Source organism: Geotrypetes seraphini, chromosome 12 (assembly GCF_902459505.1).
Source record: "Geotrypetes seraphini chromosome 12, aGeoSer1.1, whole genome shotgun sequence".
Taxonomy (NCBI): Eukaryota; Metazoa; Chordata; class Amphibia; order Gymnophiona; family Dermophiidae; genus Geotrypetes; species Geotrypetes seraphini.
In genome coordinates, this window is record NC_047095.1 from 59,155,889 (window position 1) to 59,180,590 (window position 24,702).

At 44.5% G+C, this 24,702-nt stretch overlaps 1 protein-coding gene across 2 annotated transcripts in view; it reads right to left on the reverse strand.

The window, feature by feature from the left end:
- BTF3L4 (basic transcription factor 3 like 4) overlaps positions 1-24,702 on the reverse strand; it is a 39,372-nt gene that overhangs the window by 7,923 nt on the left and 6,747 nt on the right. For both annotated transcript variants that reach the window (XM_033916406.1, XM_033916407.1), the window contains exons 2-4: positions 22,610-22,670; positions 16,059-16,172; positions 14,302-14,503 (exon numbers count right to left, since the gene is read on the reverse strand). In XM_033916406.1, coding sequence (XP_033772297.1) covers positions 14,302-14,503; positions 16,059-16,172; positions 22,610-22,663 — 370 coding nt within the window. In that variant the 5' untranslated portion in view covers positions 22,664-22,670. The remainder of the gene's footprint in view (positions 1-14,301; positions 14,504-16,058; positions 16,173-22,609; positions 22,671-24,702) is intronic.

Sequence of the window (24,702 nt, forward strand, 5' to 3'; positions counted from 1 at the left end):
CCTCCTTCCTAGTAGGCTTGCTCCTGCACCCTCAGTTTATACAAAAGCAGTCAAGAACCACTGTAATAGAAGACTTCACTGGAAGGAGGGCAACAGGGAGAAACTCCCTAACACTATACTACTGTTCTACTCTGAAACAAGTATAACATTATACAAAACTGTAAACAACTGGCACTAACATTTATGGAACTTGTAGCTACTCGCGTGTTCTGCTAAGAAGCAGAAACTCAAACTTGATATTCCTTTTTTTTTTTTCAACTTAGCTGTGAGACACAGAAATTCTTCGCAATCAGACAGATTTAAATTAAGACCAAAGGCAGGCAAAGCCCACTCACAGGGTGGGGCTTCAGGACTACTAGACATCTAGAAGAAAGAAGATTAATCAAGGTAAGAACCTAATCTTTCTTTCTAGTGCAATGTCTCTCTAGTAGTCCTGAACATTAGGGACTTAACAAAGCAGTCCCCTGAGCCTGTCTTTAATACTGAGGACCCAAAGATGGTGTCCTTCCTGGCTTCCACGTCTACTCTATAGAACCTGGTAAAGGTATGGAGATCACCCGAGCCTCTGTCCAAGAGGTAGCCATGCCTCTGGAGAGTGTGCCTTCAAAGCTTTCAGCAGCTGCTTACCAAAGCCCACATACATGGAAGAAGCTTCCATTTTAATCCATCTGGAGATCGAGGCCTTGAACACAGACCTGCCTTTCTTAGCATGACTGGTGAGAACACAGGTGAGACTGGAAACTCATTGGTAACTTTGAGGTAGCAAAGAAGCACTCTCCTGATGTCTAGCGAATGCAACATTTTGTTCTTTCCTTCAACCCCTTAGGCACTACCCTTCAACCCCTTTAGCCACTGTCCTTAGGCTAAAATGCGGACAAACAGAACTGGCTCTATGGTGTGAAGATCCAGGAGCCTTAGCACCGTTGCCTGGACTATGAGGGCTCTTTCTGGCTTATCAGCCGGGGAATCTACAAAGAGGTCCAGAAGGGGGGAACAGAACTCTATCTTGTAACCTTCTCAAACAACCTCCAGGACCCAACGATCTGCACCTATCTGTGCCCAGACTGTCCAGTAAGCAGACAGCCTGCCCCCTATCTGGGGCAGTATGACTGCTGACCTGGCATCTTTGTGCTTTGAGGCTAGAGAGCGGCAAGAGCCAGAGGCTTGCTGCCTTCTGCCCCCACTCAATTTCTGTTGGGACCACTGTCTTGCTTGGCCTTAAAAATTCCTGAGCTCCGAGCCGCCCAGGACTTCTGTCTGGCAAAGCCTTAGGGTGATGGTTCATAAAAATGGTCATCAGGCCATCCAGACCCTTTCCAAATAGCATCTGACCCTTGAAGGGAAGCCTGCTGAGGATGGCCTTAGAAGCAGTCTCTTGACAATTGTCTGATCCAGAGCATTCATCAGGCGGCAACAGAATAGGCCGACACCTGCTCACGACACTTATGATGTCATACAGAGCATCTGCTACATAATTCACCCCAGAAAGGATCATCTGAGGGTCCTTGTCTTCCTTCAAGGCCGGGACAAGAGCTAGCTGAGCATGGCAAGCATGTGCCACAAAGGAAGCTGTGGCTGCTGCTCTAATTCCTAAAGCTTCAAATTGCCTCCTGAGAACCACGTCTACCTTGTGATCCTGAATATCCTTCATCACCATACCACCTTCACTGGGCAAGAAGTCCGCTTGGTGACATATGCTACCAGCAAATCAATTTTTGACTGAACAAACAGCTGCTGAAAATCCAGAGCCATGATGTAAAGCTTGACCACAGTCTTAGCCACTCACAAGGACCCTTCTGGAAACTCTCAGTGGTCAGTGACTAGTTTTGTGATGTCAGGATGCGAGTGGTAGAAAACTGGACCGCTCTTCCAGAGTCTGTTATAGGGGAAAACATCCTCCAGGGATTCAAGACAAAGTTGGACAAGTTCCTACTAAACTGGAATGTACGCAGGTGAGGCTGGACTTATTTAGAGCACTGGTCTTTGACCTGGGGGCCGCCACATGAGCGGATTGCTGAACACGATGGACCATTGGTCTGACCCAGCAGCAATTCTTATGTTCTTATGATCGGAGTCATTGAGATGCTCATAAAGCACAGTTACTTACCGTAACAGGTGTTATCCAGGGACAGCAGGCAGATATTCTTGACTGATGGGTGACGGCACCGACGGAGCCCCGGTACGGACAATTTTAGAGTGATTGCACTCTAAGAACTTTTTAGAAAGTTCTAGCTCGGCCGCACCGCGCACGCGCGAGTGCCTTCCCGCCCGACAGAGGCGCGCGGTCCCTCAGTTAGTATAAGCCAGCTAAGAAGCCAACCCGGGGAGGTGGGTGGGACGCAAGAATATCTGCCTGCTGTCCCTGGATAACACCTGTTACGGTAAGTAACTGTGCTTTATCCCAGGACAAGCAGGCAGCATATTCTTGACTGATGGGTGACCTCTAAGCTAACAAAAAGAGGGATGGAGGGAAGGTTGGCCAGTAAGAAAACAAATTTTGTAAAACAGATTGGCCGAAGTGACCATCCCTTCTGGAGAATGCATCCAGACAATAATGAGATGTAAAAGTGTGAACTGAGGACCAAGTAGCAGCTTTGCAGATTTCCTCAATAGGAGTGGAACGGAGGAAAGCTACAGATGCTGCCATTGCTCTGACTCTATGGGCCGTGACAGAACCTTCCAGTGTCAGTCCGGTCTGAGCATAACAGAATGAGATGCACGCTGCTAGCCAATTAGACAACGTACGTTTAGAAACAGGACGTCCCAATTTATTCGGATCAAAGGATAGAAAGAGTTGGGGAACTGATCTGTGGGGTTTCGTACGCTCCAGATAGTAAGCAAGAGCCCTTTTACAATCCAAAGTATGCAGAGCTTGTTCCCCAGAATGAGAATGAGGTTTTGGAAAGAAAACCGGTAGAACAATGGATTGGTTGAGATGAAATTCAGAAACAACCTTGGGGAGAAACTTTGGATGTGTACGCAGAACCACCTTGTCATGATGAAAGACCGTAAAAGGTGGATCTGCAACCAGTGCATGAAGCTCACTGACTCTCCTGGCAGAGGTAAGAGCAATAAGGAAAAGTACCTTCCAAGTGAGAAATTTGAAAGGAGAAGTAGCTAAAGGTTCAAATGGAGGCTTCATTAAAGCTGAAAGAACCACATTGAGATCCCAGATAACCGGAGGGGCTTTAAGAGGTGGTTTCACATTGAAAAGCCCACGCATGAACCTGGACACCAGGGGATGAGCTGAAAGAAGTTTTCCATGGACTGGCTCATGAAAAGCTGCAATGGCACTGAGGTGGACCCTGATGGAAGAGGACTTCAGGCCAGAATCAGACAAAGAAAGAAGATAATCCAACAACGTCTCCACCGCTAGGGAAGTGGGATCAAGATGATGAAGAAGACACCAGGAAGAAAACCTCGTCCACTTTTGATGGTAACATTGTAGAGTGGCTGGTTTCCTGGAGGCATCCAGAATGGAACGAACGGGCTGAGATAAAAGAGTATCAGTCGAGTTCAGCCCGAGAGATACCAAGCCATCAGGTGTAGAGACTGGAGGTTGGGATGCAGAAGGGTTCCCTGCTGTTGCGTAAGCAGAGAAGGAAACAGAGGAAGAAGAAAAGGTTCCCTGGAACTGAGTTGAAGTAGAAGGGAGAACCAATGTTGCCTGGGCCACCTCGGAGCAATCAGAATCATGGTGGCTCGTTCCCTCTTGAGCTTGAACAAGGTTCTCAACATGAGAGGCAGAGGAGGGAAGGCGTACAGGAACTGATTCGACCAGTTGAGGAGAAAAGCATCTGCTGTTAGACGGTGTGGAGAGTAAAGTCTGGAGCAGAACAGGGGCAGCTGATGATTGTGAGGAGCTGCAAAGAGGTCTATCTGAGGAGTGCCCCATTGATCGAAGATAGACTGTAGAGTTACAGGATCGAGTGTCCACTCGTGAGGTTGGAGAATTCTGCTGAGTTTGTCCGCTAAGGAATTCTGTTTCCCCTGAATGTATATAGCTTTCAGGAAGAGATGGTGATCTATGGCCCAAGTCCATATCTTCTGGGCTTCCTGGCATAAAAGGCGAGAGCCTGTCCCACCCTGTTTGTTGATGTAGTACATCGCAACTTGATTGTCTGTGCACAACAGAAGGACCTGAGGAAAGAGAAGGTGTTGGAAGGCCTTGAGGGCGTAAAACATCGCTCTGAGTTCCAGGAAATTGATTTGATGTTTCCTCTCCTGGGCTGACCAAAGACCTTGAGTCTGGAACTCGTTCAAGTGAGCTCCCCATGCATACAGAGAGGCGTCGGTGGTGATGACTAGTTGATGAGGAGGCTGATGGAACAGAAGACCTCTGGATAGATTTGAGGATACCAACCACCATTGCAGAGACTGACGAAGAGATGATGTCACAGATATGTGTCGTGAGCAAGGGTCCGACGCTTGGGACCACTGGGTCGCAAGGGTCCATTGAGGAGTGCGCAGGTGAAGACGGGCATGAGGTGTGACATGAACTGTGGATGCCATGTGTCCCAAGAGCACCATCATTTGCCTTGCTGAGATGGACGGCAGAGGAAGTACCTGGTGACATAGAGACTGAAGGGTCTGAAGACGATTGGATGGCAGGAAAGCTCTCATGAGGAGTGTATCTAGGATCGCTCCAATGAATTGAAGTCTCTGAGTGGGAATGATATGGGATTTGGGTAGATTGATCTCGAATCCCAGAAGTTGTAGAAACTGGATGGTTTGGTTGGTGGCCAGAAGGACCGCTTGGGCAGAAGTGTCTTTGATCAACCAATCGTCCAGGTAAGGAAATACATGCAGGTGGTGAGAGCGTAGAAAAGCCGCCACCACAATGAGACTCCTTTAACTGTCCCAGGGGCCCCACGTAAACTGGATTCTCTATATAAGGTAATTCCCATTCCTGGGTTCGACAAACCTCAACTACCACATGAATCCTTATTTGTCGAATCCACCCTTAAAAAGACTTCAGGAGCCAGTGTATATGCATCTGTCCCTCCTGGCAGAGAAGGAAGGGCCATGGATAAATTTGGTAAGAGGCTCTACCAAAATGCTATGTTAGCTAATAGGGCTAGTAATTATGCTTTTCATTTTTCTTTTTATTTAAAGCATCTCCTTACCACCATGGCTTCTTTCGAGAAATATCTTCCTTCACGAAAGCATTCCGCTTTTCACACATGCTTGTCGTCTCTTCTCCAATTGCGTAAGTTTATGGTGAGATCCATATATGACACTTTTGAACTTACATCCAGAGCGACAGCAATGTCAGTAGCTATGCGTCGTTTGGCCTGGCTTCGGGTATCCGAGCTTGATGTTAACCATCAAGATCGGTTAGCCAATGCCCCATGTCTAGGGGATGAGCTCTTTGGGGATTCCATGGACTCAACCACACAAAAGCTCTCTGCTCATGAGACGCGCTGGGATACCCTGCTCAAGAATAAAAAGAAGCCTCCTCCGCCAAGACCATACAGGCAGCAATCGGCCTATCAACGCCGTTTCACAGCCCGTCCATTGCCTACCACTGCTCAACAACCTAGGCGTCAGAGGCAACAGCAACGTCAGCCTCCCAGACAACAGCAACAGCAACAAGCTGTAAAACAACCTCCTCAGCAAAAGTCACAGCCCTTTTGACTTCATTCTCCGCAGTATAGCCAGTATCCCTATTCCTGCTCTCCTGCCTCAACCAATAGGAGGTCGACTTTCTCTGTTCCTCAGCCGGTGGGAAGTAATCACTTCGGACCAATGGGTCCTCAACATCATCCGCCACGGCTACTCTCTCAACTTTCAGACTCTCCCACCTCAAAGCCTGCCAAAAGAGTCTGCTTTGAACAGTCCTCAATCAGCCCTCCTTATTCAGGAGGTCCAATCCCTCCTCCTTCTGAACGCTATAGAGGAAGTTCCTCTAGATCAAAAGGGGCAGGGATTCTACTCCCGCTACTTTCTAGTTCCCAAAAAGACAGGAGATCTCAGACCCATCCTGGATCTTCGCGATCTCAACATTCATCTGGTAAAAGAAAAATTCAAGATGCTTTCTTTAGCCATCCTTTATCCCCTTCTAAATCAAAACGACTGGCTATGCTCCCTCGATCTCAAAGAGGCTTACACTCACATACCGATCAATGTAACCTCAAGACCATATCTCCGATTCATGATCAATCATTGTCATTACCAGTACAAGGTGCTGCCCTTCGGTCTTGCCTCATCTCCAAGGGTATTCACCAAATGTCTCATTGTGGTGGCGGCTTTTCTACGCTCTCACCACCTGCATGTATTTCCTTACCTGGACGATTGGTTGATCAAAGACACTTCTGCCCAAGCGGTCCTTCTGGCCACCAACCAAACCATCCAGTTTCTACAACTTCTGGGATTCGAGATCAATCTACCCAAATCCCATATCATTCCCACTCAGAGACTTCAATTCATTGGAGCGATCCTAGATACACTCCTCATGAGAGCTTTCCTGCCATCCAATCGTCTTCAGACCCTTCAGTCTCTATGTCACCAGGTACTTCCTCTGCCGTCCATCTCAGCAAGGCAAATGATGGTGCTCTTGGGACACATGGCATCCACAGTTCATGTCACACCTCATGCCCGTCTTCACCTGCGCACTCCTCAATGGACCCTTGCGACCCAGTGGTCCCAAGCGTCGGACCCTTGCTCACGACACATATCTGTGACATCATCTCTTCGTCAGTCTCTGCAATGGTGGTTGGTATCCTCAAATCTATCCAGAGGTCTTCTGTTCCATCAGCCTCCTCATCAACTAGTCATCACCACCGACGCCTCTCTGTATGCATGGGGAGCTCACTTGAACGAGTTCCAGACTCAAGGTCTTTGGTCAGCCCAGGAGAGGAAACATCAAATCAATTTCCTGGAACTCAGAGCGATGTTTTACGCCCTCAAGGCCTTCCAACACCTTCTCTTTCCTCAGGTCCTTCTGTTGTGCACAGACAATCAAGTTGCGATGTACTACATCAACAAACAGGGTGGGACAGGCTCTCGCCTTTTATGCCAGGAAGCCCAGAAGATATGGACTTGGGCCATAGATCACCATCTCTTCCTGAAAGCTATATACATTCAGGGGAAACAGAATTCCTTAGCGGACAAACTCAGCAGAATTCTCCAACCTCACGAGTGGACACTCGATCCTGTAACTCTACAGTCTATCTTCGATCAATGGGGCACTCCTCAGATAGACCTCTTTGCAGCTCCTCACAATCATCAGCTGCCCCTGTTCTGCTCCAGACTTTACTCTCCACACCGTCTAACAGCAGATGCTTTTCTCCTCAACTGGTCGAATCAGTTCCTGTACGCCTTCCCTCCTCTGCCTCTCATGTTGAGAACCTTGTTCAAGCTCAAGAGGGAACGAGCCACCATGATTCTGATTGCTCCGAGGTGGCCCAGGCAACATTGGTTCTCCCTTCTACTTCAACTCAGTTCCAGGGAACCTTTTCTTCTTCCTCTGTTTCCTTCTCTGCTTACGCAACAGCAGGGAACCCTTCTGCATCCCAACCTCCAGTCTCTACACCTGATGGCTTGGTATCTCTCGGGCTGAACTCGACTGATACTCTTTTTTATCCCAGGACAAGCAGGCAGCATATTCTTGACTGATGGGTGACGGCACCGACGGAGCCCCGGTACGGACAATTTTAGAGTGATTGCACTCTAAGAACTTTTTAGAAAGTTCTAGCTCGGCCGCACCGCGCACGCGCGAGTGCCTTCCCGCCCGACAGAGGCGCGCGGTCCCTCAGTTTCTTAGTTTCCGCGGAGCTAAGAAGACGCGTTTTCAACGGCTGTTGAAATTTTTTCCTAACTTGCCTTCCCGCTCGCGTAAACGTTTGGCTTAATTTGCCTTTTTTCTTTCTTTTATTTTGTTAAAAAAAAAAAAAAAATCTTTCATTTTTTTCTTCAATTTCGGTTTTCCCCGGCGGGGCCTTCTGCCACCATCGAAGCCTCGGCCTTCGATTTGGCGGAAGCCGTTTTTCCTTTCATGCCCCCTCAACCGGGTTTTAAAAAGTGTCTATGATTGAGAACTTTAACAGAAGATTGAACCTGAGAATTTTAAATTGCCCAAGGATTTTGGCAATATCACCCATTGAGATTTTTAAAAAATTTCTGGTAGAATGTTTGAATTATCCGCAAGATCAGATTCCGCCTCTAAATAAAGTATACTTTTTACCTGCTTCAAAAAGAAATTCAGATATACCTAAAGGTGAGAATTTGGTCACTGATAAAGACTTGCAAAACCTTACGGCAATATTAGAGGAATCATCTACGGAAGTTAAAGAGAGAGGAACTTTAATTGTTAACTTTATCTTTGAACAAGATCTTAATGGAGTTATGAGGTTGTTCTTTAAAAAGTCTGGATCACTTTTTTGTGGTCAACGTTTATGGTTATATCATGATGTAACTAGAATAACCCAGGAAAGACGGAAAATATTTTTGGGCATGAGAGAAGAAACAAGGAAGCTAGGTGCTACTTTTTTGCTAGCTTATCCATGCAAATGTGTTATTAAGTTTAAAGGTCTGAAATATGTGTATTTTACACCAGATCATCTACGTTCCTTTTTAGATCTCAAAGGTTTATCTAGTGGAGGGAGTGTAGCTTAAAGGAATTGCTGGGTTGTAGCGTTTAAGCCTTTACCTTTTTGTTATATTATTGTAATATTACTCCCTATAATATCTTTGTTTTCTTTTCCTCCTCCTAATTTGAGGTCTAAGGAAGAGTTAAGTTTCATATATATATTTATTTTAAATATTGTAATGTTCAATGATGTTTTTCTTTTGAAACATGATTCTGTATTTCTAAACCAAGTAGTTATACTTGTAAAGTATGTTAAATTCAATAAAAAATAAAGTTATAAAAAAAAAAAAAAAAAAGACTTTTTGGATTCAGCCTCCAAAGGAATGGACAAGGACTCACACATCTCTTTCAAAAAACTAGAGAAAGAGGAAGTGGCCTGTTTGGAGGATGGGTCAGGGACAGCCGAATCCTCCTCCTCTGAGGAACATTCTCCTTCAGAAAGAAAGGGTTCCTCTGAGTCTCCCCACAGATCAGGGTCCCTTACATGGGAAGAATGGTCCCGAGACTCAGGTGTCGACGTTTGCATGTGTCGGGTTTTGCGCATCGACTTACCCGACCTCATCGATACCGTGTCCGGAGAAGTTATCGGACGCACCGGTGCCGAAGTCTGCACCGATTGATGGTGAGCTCTCGGCTCCGGTGCAAGGACTGGCATCGATACCGATGAGGTTAGGTGAAGCGGTACCGAAACAGTGGAAGTGGATAATACGGGTTCCACAATCGGTACCGATACAGGTTGTTCAACAACCGGTACCGATGGCTCGGTGCGAACTGGCACCGGAAGGTTCGGTGTCATGATAGCAGGAAGGAGTCGTTCTAATTGCTCCTTCAGCTGCACCTGAAGGATGGCCGTAATGCGGTCATCGAGGGATGGCACCGGTACCGCTTTTTTCTTCTGCGGTACCTGCGGTGCCGCTCGACGCCCCGGAGATGAGGAGCCCGATGTCGAGGGACTCACCTCTATAGGGGCGGAGCGCTTCCGCTGGCGTCGAACCGGCGGCAGGATTGGGCTCACTGCACTCGAGGCCGGAAGACGTTCCAGCGGGGAAGGCTTCTTAGCCGGCTTACCTGACTGTTGAGATGCCGGTGTGGAATCATGCGGCGTCGAAGACGATGGTGCCGACTGAATCGGTGCCGAAGCCGGAGTCGAAGGAACGGGGTCGGACATCTCGGCACCGAACAACAATCGCTGTTGAATTAAGCGATTTTTTAAAGTTCGTTTTTTCAAAGTAGCACAGCGGGTGCAAGAAGAGGCCTGATGCTCAGGACCCAAACACTGTAAACACCAGTTGTGTGGGTCCGTGAGAGATATAGGCCTAGCACACCGCTGGCACTTTTTAAAACCCGGTTGAGGGGGCATGAAAGGAAAAACGGCTTCCGCCAAATCGAAGGCCGAGGCTTCGATGGTGGCAGAAGGCCCCGCCGGGGAAAACCGAAATTGAAGAAAAAAATGAAAGATTTTTTTTTTTTTTTTTTTAACAAAATAAAAGAAAGAAAAAAGGCAAATTAAGCCAAACGTTTACGCGAGCGGGAAGGCAAGTTAGGAAAAAATTTCAACAGCCGTTGAAAACGCGTCTTCTTAGCTCCGCGGAAACTAAGAAACTGAGGGACCGCGCGCCTCTGTCGGGCGGGAAGGCACTCGCGCGTGCGCGGTGCGGCCGAGCTAGAACTTTCTAAAAAGTTCTTAGAGTGCAATCACTCTAAAATTGTCCGTACCGGGGCTCCGTCGGTGCCGTCACCCATCAGTCAAGAATATGCTGCCTGCTTGTCCTGGGATAAATGAGTACTGTGAGGTGGCTGGCAGAAATTTCAGCAACCATTCATGCAGCAAATTAGCTATTATGCCTGGAAGCGTTGATGTTTTGAATAGCTGCCACACTATAGGGTCTTCCCTCTCATCCAGAGTCACCACTGATTCTTGTCCACTGGTCTCATACAGAGACCCAGACTCTACCAGGAAACTGCATCGTGGGACAATAAGAGTATGGAATCGGACCTTCCATCCTCTCAGTCGATGTCAGACTGGACATCCGGGTCCAGCTCTGGGTCCTTGTATGCACATAGCCCAGGCTGAGGACAAATCCCTGGTACTATCACCACTGCTGTGCCTTCAGTAGACGCTGGAGGATCCTGGTGGTTTAAATAAGCATTCCACATCAGACTCACAAAATCCATAGTGAAGCCTTGCACAAGGGGTCTCTATGACACTGGCAGGGACTCCCTGAAGGTCCTCCTGGGCTCTGTGGCATTCACACATCTGTGCTTCACCAAATCTTCTTTGTAGGGCTAAGGAAATGGCCTCTTCCCCTGTGATCGAGCTTTCTATGAATCCCCAGCCCTGGAGGACTCAGAGGAGACTTTCAAGGCTCCAGCCCCTTCCCTGCAGCACACTTATGCTCACTGGCCCACCATCCAGCACAAACCTGGCAAGATAAAGGGGTAGAAAGGCTCGAGGGGGTCCATCTTGATTTAAGCAAAATTGAGGAGTTTTGAGGCAGATACAGGCATTAGAAAAAAATATTGTTTAAAATTCAAGATGGCCACCTGTGAATGGGCCAAACGGTTATCACTCACCACTTCCTCACTCCCAAGCTTTTCTGATTTTCTCTGTTTGTTCACTTTGCTCTTCCAGGCACTGTTCTTAAAACACACGACTAGGCTTCTCCAACACTTCCCTGGTCTCTCAGGTCACCAAAGATCATTCCAGCCTCTGCCGGTCCCTCTGGTCATCACTGGTCACTCACTCTGGGCTCTGTCCTCTCGGGTCCCCACCAGTCCTGGACACCACGGGTCCCTCTGGTTGCTGGGATCTTGGATCCAGCTGGTCCCTCCGATTCCTTCACTGGCCTCCCCACCCCTGTCAGCCAGAATTTCACAGGTACACTGGTCTCTCCACAGACCCGCTGGTCACCGATCACTCCCCGAGGATTCCCTCAGTCCTTCAGGCATTCCACCGAGGCCTCTCCTGGTCCCTCATGCATTCTCTCTCTGAGTAATCTCCAGGTCACTCAGATGCTCTCTCACAGGGCCCTCTACTAGTCAAACTTGGCTCTCCAGTCCCTCCAAGCTCTACCAGGTAGGCCCATACAGGGAAGGGTTTCTCCCTGCATCTCTGCTGCACTGTGCCTCCTGTCAGCACTGGACAGCTCATCTACTGCATCAGGGCCCCTTTTGACACCAGCCAGTACTGGGCTTACCGGGAGCTAGGCCAAAGCAAGCATTCCTCCGCCCAAGGGTTGCCCGGCTCCCAAAGGAGCTCTTGCTTTTCTGTGCTGGAGCTCTCCTTTTCAGCACCCTACTTCACTCAGGGTGAGTGGACAGCTCCCAGCAGCCTTTGCAAGAAATTATGCAAATTAGATCCACACACCACTGCTCAGGCTCCTTCTGCTGGCATGGGACAGGCACCACCAGCAAATTTGGGCCAAAAATGGCCCGGGGGGGGGGGGCCTCCCCTAAAGTTCAAAAACTACAGGGAAATTTTGGAGGAGGACCCTAGCTCTGGCCCTCAAATTTCACTTTTTCAGACCCTACCCCCTCCTGATTTTCTTCATAGGCTATAATAGCCTTACTTACTTTGCCATGTGGCTCCTCTCCGTCTCAGTTCAGAAATGCAGCTGGAACAAATGGAGAAGAACTTGCCCAACAGGTTCACTCTACAAACTTGATCTTTGGGCTGCCAGTCAGACCAAAGATCAGACTAAGCCTCAACCCCCAGAAACTCTCTTACCGTGATAGGGGGAGGACCATGCAGATGGTTCGCTATTTATCCAGGCTAAGCCAAGAAGGAGCCCAACAGCTTGTACCCAAGCTCCTGATAAATTAGGGATGTGAGCAGCTACTCAGGAGATGACTCCTGAGCTCCAAAATTATTACAGCAGGCCAGCTAGACAGGTATCAAGGGCTGATCTTGCTAGCAGCAGACTTCCACCACATGAGTCTGTGTCTTCCTCCGCAGAGGTCCTAACAAAAGGAGACTTCTGGGCACGGAGCCTCAGACTTAAAAAGACAGGAAAAAAACCTAAAAAGCAGCCATACATCTGAGCAACTTGCTTGCAAAAGAAAAACTAAGGGGGCAGGAGCAAGCCTACTGGGAAGGAAGCAGAGTTGAAAGATGAGTGATGATATTCCTCAAGCAACTTGCAGATTCAGATGCATAAATAACCCTAGCATTCAAGACTTCTAGACACATTGCACTAGAAAATTACTTTGAAAAAATTACTTTTCAAGCAAATAATCCAATGCAGAATGGCATAACGTGGAATCCTAAAAATGCTGTTTTTTTGAATGCATGATCTTTACATAATGTACTGAGGTTGACATGCTCATTCAAGCTCTCCCCTTGTCTATTGGAAGAGCAGTTATACTTTAACATAAGAAATGCTGCCTGGCTGGCCCGGAATCTTTTCTCTGACGTCAGAATTGACGTGGGGGGGGGGCTTGTGGGCCAGCCGCTGCACGTGTCTGGTTCATCCCTGCGACAACAGAGGGTGGTGGAGCATGTCAGGGTCAACTTTGAGAGTGCAGCGGGAGGTGAGGTAGGGAGGAAGCAGCAGTGGCTTCGGCGGAGGGAGGAAGGGTGTGTGGGCGGTGCAACATAATTTTGGGACAAAGGCTGGAAGGCAGTGAGAGGAGAGAGGGGAGAGAGATATGCATGGGGAATAGTATGATGAGAGGAAGAAATGTTGGATATGGTGGTGGAGACAGACCAGAGGGACAGATTGAAGGGGATGCAAGGGGGAGGTATGCTGAACATAGTGATGGAGGGAGAGATGTGGCATGGTGTTGAGGTGTGATAGAAGGAGAAATGGGTATGAGGCTGGTGGACAGTGATGAAAAATGCTGCACATGATCTGGGGGATGAGAGAGGGAGACATGTTGGATGTGGCAGTAGAGGGGGTGGAGAGATGCCTGGATCTCTCAAGACAGATGGACAGTGAGAGAAAGAGAGGGAGACTTGGTGCCAATATGAGTGGAGGAAAGAGGAAGAAAAGTTGGATTCATGGAGGGACAGAGAGAGATGTTGGTTGGGAAGTGGAATGAGGTCTGGAGGAGAGGAAGCATGCAAGAGGTAGAAAGAAAGAAAAATATTGTATGCACAGTCGGAAGGAAGTGCAACCAGAGACTCATGAAATCACCAGACATCAAAGGTAGGAAAAATTATTTTATTTTCAATTTAATTATCAAAATGTGTCAGTTTTGAGCATTTATATCTGCTGTCTATATTTTGCTCTATATTTGTCTGTTTTTCTATAGTTGTTACTGATTGCATATTTTAAAGTCATCTGCCTTGACCTCTTTGAAAAAAAACAAAAACGAATATAAATAACTAACATTTTCAGTGCATAGAGTGTATTTTGTGATTTTTTTTTAATTTTGTGGTTACCATTATGTATTAATAAGATTATATTGTGTGTATATGAAAAATGCATAAGAAATTGCATTACAATTAGTACTATTATTATGGGAATAGGGTCTGGGACGGCGCTTTGGCAGGGGTACTCGGTTGGTATTTGTTAGGCTTATGGAGTACTTGGCTTGAAGAGGTTGAGAAACACTGCTTTAGAACCACAAACCCTGTCAAACTGACATCCAGGGGGCCCCAAGTCTTTGACTGGAAATATAAAGATGCTTCTCTCAACTGTATAACTGCAGTTTATTCAATATAAAGAAAATGAGCGGTAGGCTGGAAATGTATACACCAAAATACTTACCTTGCCTTGGAAACTGTTCAGCTAATTTCCTGAGACTTGTTAAACTGTCAGCACCAAGCTGGCTTAAGATACCAGGAAGCATTTCTGTGATCTGCTTAGACTCTGCATGGCCAGTAATGGCAAACGTGTTAGCGGAAAGGGAAGCCTGGACCTTAGGGTTGTTGAAATGAATAACTGACCCATCGTCTTTTATCATGTTCACCTGAAAAAAATAAATAAATCAATGACATGGCACCTATTTTGACTCATACTTCATAATTTAAGAATAATCTTAAAAAGTAATCTCAGCAAAAACATTTATAGATCTATTAATTCAGATTGTTTCATTCTTGACACAATATGTATTTAAAATGTCTAAAATCTGCTCTTTGTTGGGCACAATCACCACTGTGAATCTAAATCGGTAGCTGTGTTGGTCTGGTGTAGCAAAAATGACAGAGGCAGTAACACCTTATAGACAAACCAATTTAGTGAGGCATGAGCTTCCAAAGACCAGAATCAGATGCATCTGATGAAGTGGACTTTGGCCCTTGAAAGCTCAAGCCTCAATAAAGGGGAGGGGCACGGAATTATAAAAATAGGTTACCATTAAAATGTGTTATTTTACCACTAAGATCTAATTACTAATAACCCAGGTTAACAGAGAAATAACCCATTTTAACAGCAGCCCACGTTGATAAAGACTAACCAGTTAAGAGGGAAGTAAGTTATCATGCAACCTGCCTCTGTCATTTAAGTAAATCAGGATGCTGTTGTGATGATCATCTCAACCTTATGCATAAATCATATTAATGGTCCAAGTAGAACAAATTAAAGAACATAAACAGCCAAAGAACAGACACAGGGAAAGGATTTTTTTTAAAGAATGTGGAGATAAACGAGACTTGAAACCTTCTTTTTTTTTGGGGGGGGGGGGACACTTTATTTTATATTTTACAAATCACCATTCCAACCAAACAATTGACAGTTTTTTTAATATTCCACAAAATCATGATAGCTAAGCAGTTCACAATTTAAATTAAGGAAGGAATGAAATGGAAGGGTGGCATAGGTTACAACTCAACATATAGAATAGTAACAAAAAAAAAAAATCCCCCAAAAACAGATTTAAAAGAAATTAACGGCCTCTTTTACAAAGCCGCGCTAGTAGCTGCCACACAGCAACAGCCCCAAAGCCATTTAAATCTCTATGGGCTTCAGGGCCGCTAGTGCAGCTTTGTAAATAGAGAATACTGAGTTACCAGTGAACATATCATCATATATAGGACAGAGCTCAGCTTGGTGCTATGTCCGCCTACTGGTGGATGGACACAACCTACTTGTCTGGATTCATCTGCTGCTGATGACATGGAATTTGCTCAATTACAGTGAAAGGACAGTGTACTGTATGTACAAATTCTACAATCTTATATGCTTAATTTGTCAGATAGCACTATTCAGTGGTTACAAGTCTTTAGAAAATATGGTACACATTTTAAATCTAGAGCTTGTAACTTATTGTAAAATGAACTGACATTTTAACAAAAAGTGGTAGGTAGGGTACATCTCATCAGAAGAATTTCTTTATATAAACTTGAATCTTAAAGCATGAAGCAGACATGTCAATCTGGTGCTACCATTTCAACTGAAACCTCCTTTGTTGAGATTTGCTTTCCAAAAAAAATAAATAAATTTTTTTAACACACATCTACTGTGTGGAGCCTGTTTTTGGTAGGCAAATTGTTTTAAACTAGAGATTTAAACAAGTAGCATCATACCTCTTCAATACCTGCGATGTTATTCACCGCTAACTTCTTCAGAGAACTCTGAAGCTTTTTGTCATCTGCTGTCGCTGTTCTGTGGACAACCTTCTTCTTTCTGCGAGCAGTGCCCTGGGAGAAGCAACACAAGATGCATTAGTCAGCGAGTTTGGAGATTACAGGCACACACGTCTATAGAGGCTGAGATTACATGTTAAAGAGCATAGTTGTTTAAATCTCAAGCCTTGATTATTTGTCAATGATTTAAAGATAGTACTCCAGTAGATAGAACCTAAGCAAACTACTGGGAAGAGCTTTGAGTTTCTGGCCCAGATATATCTAAGAAAAAGGACCATTTAAATTAAATGATCAAAGCGTGTATGGTTGGGCAGACTGGATGGACCATTTGGGTCTTTATCTGCCTTCATTTACTTTGCTACTATTGAATGGAAAGGACAGATGTGGATAGTAAGATAATTAAATTTGTTGATGAGACAAAGTTGTTCAATCGCAAGAGGACAATGAAAAGTGCAAGAGGACCTCATGAGACAGGGCATCAAAATGGCAGATGACATTTTTTTTTCAATATAAATGTTCAGTAATAAAACGAAAACCATTACAACAATGTCCACAATAGAACAGGCAATATAAAGCCTTCTGTGTTGGTTCTTCACAAAGGCTTTAAAGAAAAGAGCAAAGAACAGAAAAAAACTAAACTAAACCCCCATCCCCTTTCCATGAGAGCTCCAGCATCAAGAATTCAAGAGAACACTACGGGCTTGAAGAGAACTCGTCCCATACAGAAAACCAAATTTCCCTGTACTGTCGATGAAGCGGTGGCGAACAGAATGCTAGGAATGATTAAGAAGGGGATCACGAACAGATCAGAAAGGGTTATCATGCCGCTGTACCAGGCCATTGGATGCCCTCACCTGGAATACTGCGTCCAGCACTGGTCGCCGTACATGAAGAAGGACACGGTACTACTTGAAAGGGTCCAGAGAAGAGCAACTAAAATGGTTAAGGGGCTGGAAGAGTTGCCGCACAGCGAGAGATTAGAGAAACTGGGCCTCTTCTCCCTTGAAAAGAAGAGACTGCGAGGGGACATGATAGAAACATTCAAGATACTGAAAGGAATAGACTTAGTAGATAAGAACAGGTTGTTCACCCTCTCCAAAGTAGGAAGAATGAGAGGGTACTCTCTAAAGTTAAAAGGGGATAGATTGCGTACGAACATAAGGAAGTTCTTCTTCATCCAGAGGGTGGTGGAAAACTGGAACGCTCTTCCGGAGGCTGTTATAGGGGAAAACACCCTCCAGGGATTCAATACAAGTTCCTGCTGAACCAGAACGCACGCAGGTAGGGATGGTCTCAGTTAGGGCACTGGTCTTTGACCTGGGGGCCACTGTGAGAGCGGACTGCTGGGTAGGATGGACCACTGGTTCTTATGCCCTTGCATCGCTTTATGGTATGGCCGCAATATAAATACTATGTGCAGTTTTGGTCGCCATATCTCAAAAAAGATATAGCGGAATTAGAAAAGGTACAGAGAAGGGTGACGAAAATGAAAAGGTTTGAGGCGACTTCCTTATGAGGAAAGGCTAAAGCAGCTAGGGCTCTTTAACTTGGAGAAGAGCCAGCTTAGGGGTAATATGATAGAGGTCTATAAAATAATGAGTGGAGTGGAAAGGGTAGATGTGAATTGCTTGTTCATTCTTTCCAAAAATACTAGAACTAGGGGACATGCGATGAACCTACTAAATAGTAGATTTAAAACAAACCAGAGAAAATATTTCTTCACACAACGTGTAATTAAACTCTGGAATTTGTTGCCAGAGAATGTGGTGAAATTAGTTAGCTTAGCTGGCTTAAAAAAAGGTTGAATAATTTCCTAAAAAAGAAGTCTATAGGTCATTATTGAGATGGCTTGGGGAAATCCACAGCATGAAATCTGTTTTACTACTTGGGATCTAGGTTGGCCACTGCTGAAAACAGGATACTGGGCTCAATGGACCTTCGGTCTGTCTCAGTATGGCAATTCTTAGAGGGCAACGGACACAATCAAGACTTAAATCACCTCCCCACCTAACCCATCAACCCACAACCCAGGAAAATGACACCCATGCCAGAACCCGTACTGTTCTTCTCTCCAAACCATATACCATAAGCCTATACCTACACAAACCATTGTATTAGTGAGTGCCTGGTCATTTTGGACTTTTGTAAGGCTGTCTGGAGGCACCTGGGTGATATGCATGGATGACTTTAAGAGGCAACTCCTAAAGGACAAAGGGGAAGGAGTATGTATGTCTTATTTTTTTGTGTAAAGCTTTTTTGATTGCTAAGAGATACAGTCTCTTATGATGGATAAAGGATTAACCACCTACTTTGCTACTTTGATGTAACCCAATGTCCTGCAAACTTTCTTGAGCAAACCTCTTGGCCGTGGCTCGAGGCATCCAGAAGTGCACATGTATGACACCATCATGTCGACATCCGCACATGCACAAAGGCCCTCCAGATGGGTCCTGAGAACCAAGTGGGGGTGCCAGCAGGGAAGAGGGCTGGAGAGACAGAGAGGCGTTGGCTGATTGCCTATAGGACATGCCTCTTACCTCGAGAGGCACATCCTGTAGGCAGTCATCCGGGCCTCTCCTCCTCCCCAGTGTGCCATGGCACACCTGAAATCTCAGGAGGCACACAGTTTGTGATACACTGGCGTAACCAAATGCATGAATTGTTGTGAATGGAACTCATGCTGTATAAACAGCAGGTCTTGGGACTAAGCAGTGATTTTAAAAAATTTGGCTCCTTATTTAAATAACCTAATGAAAGTCTGCTCTGCCTTGTTGAGTAATTTGGAAGTTTAATAATATGCGAGAAAGAGGGAATGGGCAGATTTTTTGTTTAAATTGGGGGTAGGAGTACAGATATCTAGAGTAGATTTTCGTGCTGGGGATTTCTATAAAAATTGTTGCTATTTTTGTCCAAATCTTTGGCTATGAACAAAATTTGATATCTTATTGTATCTTTTTCACTGCATTATTGAGTGGTTCACTAAAGATATTTAAAAATAAAAGGAGAGAAGACTCCAGGCCCTGGAGCAGCGAGAGCTCTCTCCCAAGAATCCTTTTTTGTCAAACTCCCGTTGCTCCCTCACACCTAACAGTGTTTCTGCAAGGCGACATCAATACTTTTTATTTCTAGCTGACAGTACTCCAGGAAGGCTAAAAGAAGCGCCAACTCCACAAATGGCCAAAACTCATTTTCCAATCTCATTTGCAAAATTCATGTTGTGTCTTCAAACATGCTAGGGCTTATATCTGGAATAGAAATACACATTTTCTGAAGCAATGCAACAAGCGGGAAAAAAAGGAATCACACAATGCCCCAAAAGACTTTTTCTAAAATTATTTTCTTTTAAAATTAGGCTAAATCCAGGAGGTTTAATGGAAAAATAATGTTCAGTGTCCTTCACAGAGATAAGCCTAATCTAAAAATGTGGTTAAAATAAGGTTGAATGGTGAAGCTACCGTATACACTTAAATATAAACAAAGATTTTGGGGCCAAAAAAATTGGCATCCTTTCTATTTGTGCTTTTTTTCCTCCCCCACCTGATGACCAACACTGCTATTTTCCAACCCTCCTGATGTCTAACACTGCTACCCTCCACCTCCCTCCGATGACCGGCACTACAGGATTTTGGTAGAATGTGTAGTGGGAGCACTGATTTCTAGGGGTGGGCATTAAGAATGTGATTCATTACATTTTTAATGAAGTTTCAATTTTATTTATTATTTTTTTTAAATACAGACCAAAATTAACTACCCCCACTCCCCTGCCATTATTGAACATTGCTTTTTCACCTCCTGCCCATCCCATGGTCTGGCATCTCTTCCCTACCCTCTTACATTTACTTCAAAGGAGTTTGTTCATCATAAAGTCATCGGTAGCAGCAACAGTTCCCACAGGCTGCCTGCAGCAGATCCAGAACCCTTCCATCTGCTGCAACTTCCTATTTTACATTGGCATCAGGGCCAGTTACAAATAGTGCATGGGAATCTCTTTAGGCAACCCTATGAAGTGTAAGCCCTGTTAAAGTAATCATGGGAGTGGGGAGATGATAGAGTGTTAAAATTTGGGTCAGCATAAAAAAACTATCGCCTGCGATCTGAAAGGTTGAACTCTCTGCAGTAGTTTCATCAGAGAACATATTTGAAGTCTGAATTATATCCTTTAAATCATTTTGTCTGCTTTGTATATTCTTTGAAAACCTAGGAGTCCAATTCAAACTGTTCATGAAGCCATATGCAATGCAGCAAAGGAATTTTATTCACTATGAAGGTGCTGTACAAGTCTGGCAATTTCCTGACCCTGTTTCTTCCATGTGCATTTTGCATTCATGCATTTGCATGTGAACATCAAGTTTGGTGGAATTCTTTGGTCTTTCCTGGTACCCTTTTCTCACCCTAGATAGCATGCCAAAGTGGCTCAAGGTGTTTTGAGCCATGAAGCTGGCTTTACCTAGGGAGTTTTACTTGCCCTAATGAGACCCATTGAAAATCAGTGGAAGGAGTTGTAGTGTCCTCCAAGTGGCAAGGCCAACTATACATGTCATATAAGCTCGTGTCTTTAAATGCTGCATTGTAGCCTATCCTCACCCAGGAAAAAAAAAACAGCTCAATACACTGTTTTTGCGAATCCATATTTTTAGTGCCACAAACGTATGCTGTGATTAATTGTGAGAATACAATTTTTAATACCACGATTGCTTTCAATTACAATTTTTAATCTTTGCCCAATCCCTACTAAATACATCATTAAAAAATAGAACAGCATTACATGTATCAATTACTACAAGTTTCAATACCAATCTTGCAACATGTATTCACCTGATTTCACAATACTGCACTTACCAGAGAAACCAATTAAAGAGCTCAGACACAACATTTAAAAAATAAATAAATAAAAAATTCAGGTGGTGTTAAGATACTAGAAAGGTAAGCATAATTGCTGGAAACTCCTGGTCCAACTGAGTTAGGTGACATTATCTAGGGCCAAGTGTAAATGCTAATGGAACATTGTTTTAAGATGGGATACTCGCAGATCCTTTTTGACCACCCAAATCATTTTCCTTTTAATTTGTATACATTTCCCAGCATCTAAGTATGTAGATATGAGGAGCGTTCAATAATTTATCTACCCGAGTATGAACGAAAGTAGCAAGCGTCTTGAAACAAGTTTGTGCATGTTGCAACAAGTCTCAAGGTTACTTATGCACAGTTGTGGCTCAGTGCAAGTTTAACATTCCAGAGACAGAATGTCAGGAGAGTCCTCGTGTGAATAAAGTAAGAAACTGCTAGATTTGGTGCACTGTTCAGTGATAAAATTTCTTACAAAAGAAGGGAAAAAGTCAAAGGAGATTCATGAACGCATGACTGCAGTTTGTGGTGAGTCTGCCCCATCATCCTACAAACTAAACATTTGGAGCAAACATGAGGGCTAGAGAGTCCACTGAAGATGACCCTTACATCGGATGATCTGTGGAAGAAACTTCCACAGAAATGTTCAAGAAAGTTGAGAATTTAATTTTGTCAGACGAATTAAGGTTTCCCTAATAGCTGAATAAATGGGCATCTCGGCAGTACAGTTTGGAAAATAATTCATGAAAAGTTGGACATGTCCAAGGTTAGTGCAAGATGGGTTCCAAGAGTGCTGATGCCATGTTGGAAAGCCACGAGGCTCCAAATGCTGTCAAGAGAACTTAGAGATGCTCCATGAAGACTAAGAGAATTTTTTTAATAGTTTGGTGACTGGGGCTGAAACTTGGGTCTATCACAGGCAAAGTCATGGCAACTGTCTTCTGGGATGATGGACTTTTGCTTCTGGAGTTCATGCCACAAGACAAACATAACCGGGGAGAGTTACGCCAAAACAATGATTGCTCTGCGGGGAGTCAAACAAGGAGAAAAGGCGAGGAAAACTCACAGCGGGCATGCTGCTTCACGACAATGCGCCGGTGCAAATATCACAACAATCACAGGCTGCCATCTGAAAATGTGGGTTTCAGCAGCTGAACCATCCACCCTAGAGTCCTGAATTGGCTCCCTCGGATTATTTCCTGTTCCGAGTTTTGAAGAAATCTCTCAGTGAACATCAGGTTTCAAGTGATGAAGACATCAATGAAGCTGCAACATCCTGGTTTGAAGGTCAAACAGAAGAATTCTTTTCAAAGGGGGTTAAAGTCATTGCAGGAAAAGTGGATGGAGTTATCAAGGGACTATATTGAAAAATAAAACAAAACTTTTTGGAAACTTTTCTTTCCTACCGATGTAGACAAATTGTTGAACGTCCCTCGTATGAGCATTGTAAACCTGCTATTTACACATGGAGATGCTACACAGCTGTTTTAATTTAGGGGACATTGCTTAGAGAAAAAAAAAAAAGGAAGAAGATCCTCTAATCCCCTCTTGGGTTTATATTCACCAAAGTAGTCTTCAATAATGTTTTAAGCTGCAATGATACTGAGGGAAAATATCAAACTTTTAATTATTTCCTTCTGACTTACCTTACCACCTATTCGAACTTGAGCCTGAAGCTTTGCCAACTTTTCTTGATTCATTGTGTACCTGAAAAGTAAAAATATTGTAATGTTACTGCCTATTAAATATCTACTGCACAAGACTAACTGGTTTCACTCCATTAGAACTCATTGAAAGCAGATGTATTACCGGTAGTACAATATTTCTGAAACACTGAAATGACAAATGGATATGCTTATAAAGATATTTGAAATGAATGGAAAATACCTAATAAGCATTTGATTAGCACCACCATTCTTGCAATATCTCCCAAGAAAATATATGGTTTTGTGTTTTAGGAATTAAGGCCCCCTTTTACTAAACCACGCTAACGTTTTTTAGCACCGAGAGCCGGGATGATTACCCCGCAATACTCCCGACGCTTATAGAAACTCTATGAGCATTGGGAACAGGGCACATCATTTAGAATGGCTCCTGGCACTAAAAAAACACTAGCGCGGTTTAGTAAAAAGGGCTTAAGTTAATTGATAAACATTGATAAAACACTTTAATGCTAAATAAATATGTCTATTGGATATACACCATATCACCTAATACTTTCAACTCTTCCCCTGGCTCTTGTACCCTTCATTCCATTTAGAGCAGGGGTGTCAAAAGTCCCTCCTCGAGGGCCGCAATCCAGTCAGGTTTTCAGGATTTCCCCCGATGAACATGCATGAGATCTATTTGCATGAACTGCTTTCATTGTATGCTAATAGATCTCATGCATATTCATTGGGGAAATCCTAAAAACCCGACTGGATTGCGGCCCTCGAGGAGGGACTTTTGACACCCCTGATTTATAGGGTGCACTGAATGCACCCATTTGATTTCACCAGAAAATTACCCAGCAGTAGTACCTGACCTGTGCTATGAAAACACCAATCTGTTTTTGCACCCTCAAAGAACCCTTAAGTAGCTGGACAATAAAGCCCAGATTCTCTAAACCACGCCAATTATTTAGGTGCTGGTAGGTGCCCAAGCTCAGTAAAAAAACAAACACTGTTTAAATTACGTTTTTAATTGAGTTTCTAGGCACCTAAAAAAATTGGTGCCAGAATTGCACCTTCGTAGGTGCTTTAGGCCCCCTAACACAACTGTGAGCGTGGCAGATGCCGGAAGTGGAGTTAGGTGGCCTAAAGCGTTTACGAATATGCAATTCATGACAAAGATAGGCACTGGAAATGTAGGTCTGGAAAACACTGGCATACATTTCCCAGAAGCGCGATTCTCTATATGGCGCTGATGCGCCATTGACATGCAATCAGCTTTTTAGGCAGCTGCAGATTATTGGCTCCGTATAGAGAATCTGGGCTTAAATGCTTAAATTTATAGATTCAAACATCTAAGAACAGAAGCCTTAAATGTAAATTAGAACCCACTAAAGGACATTCACTAAGAAAATTATTTGGCTCCTCTAATGTCAGTACATTCAGATGATGAGGCAATAAAAACTATTTTGTGAGTGCCCTATGTAAAAAACAAACAAGCAACTCTGCAACCCTGTGTAACAACGTAGTAGACAATGATGCACAGTACATTTAAATCCCATGGTAATGAGGCTATTAGTTGTTCAGCGCAAATGCAGAGAGATTTGCAGATCAAAAGGTTAAGCATAACATTGGGGTTTTAATGCCAAGCCTGAGATGTAAAAAGCTAGCTTGTTCTTTTGTGGTTAGTGTTGGTAAGGATTTCCTGCTCATTTTACTCCTGGTGGAATTCTGCACAACCCTTATGTTCTGCCCCTGTCCCCTTTTTCTCCCCTGTGCAGGTCTGGCCTCTCTCCCTCCAATTGTAAGATCAGACATACATGCTGGCCTACCAGAGCAATAGCAGTGTCAGGATGCTCATGGCCAGCCCTGCCAGGGCCTTCTTTCTGCTGCATCAGCCATCTACAGGAAGTGATGCAATAGAGGGAAGGCCCTAGCAGGACCGGCTGCAAGCAACCTGTTCACAGCATTGCCTCTGCCAGGTGGCTGCTGCTTTTGCTCTGGGAGGCCCATAGGTATGTCTGATCTCATTGGGAGATAAAGGCCAGACCTGCATAGAGGAAAAGAAAAGGACGGGGACATGGATGCTA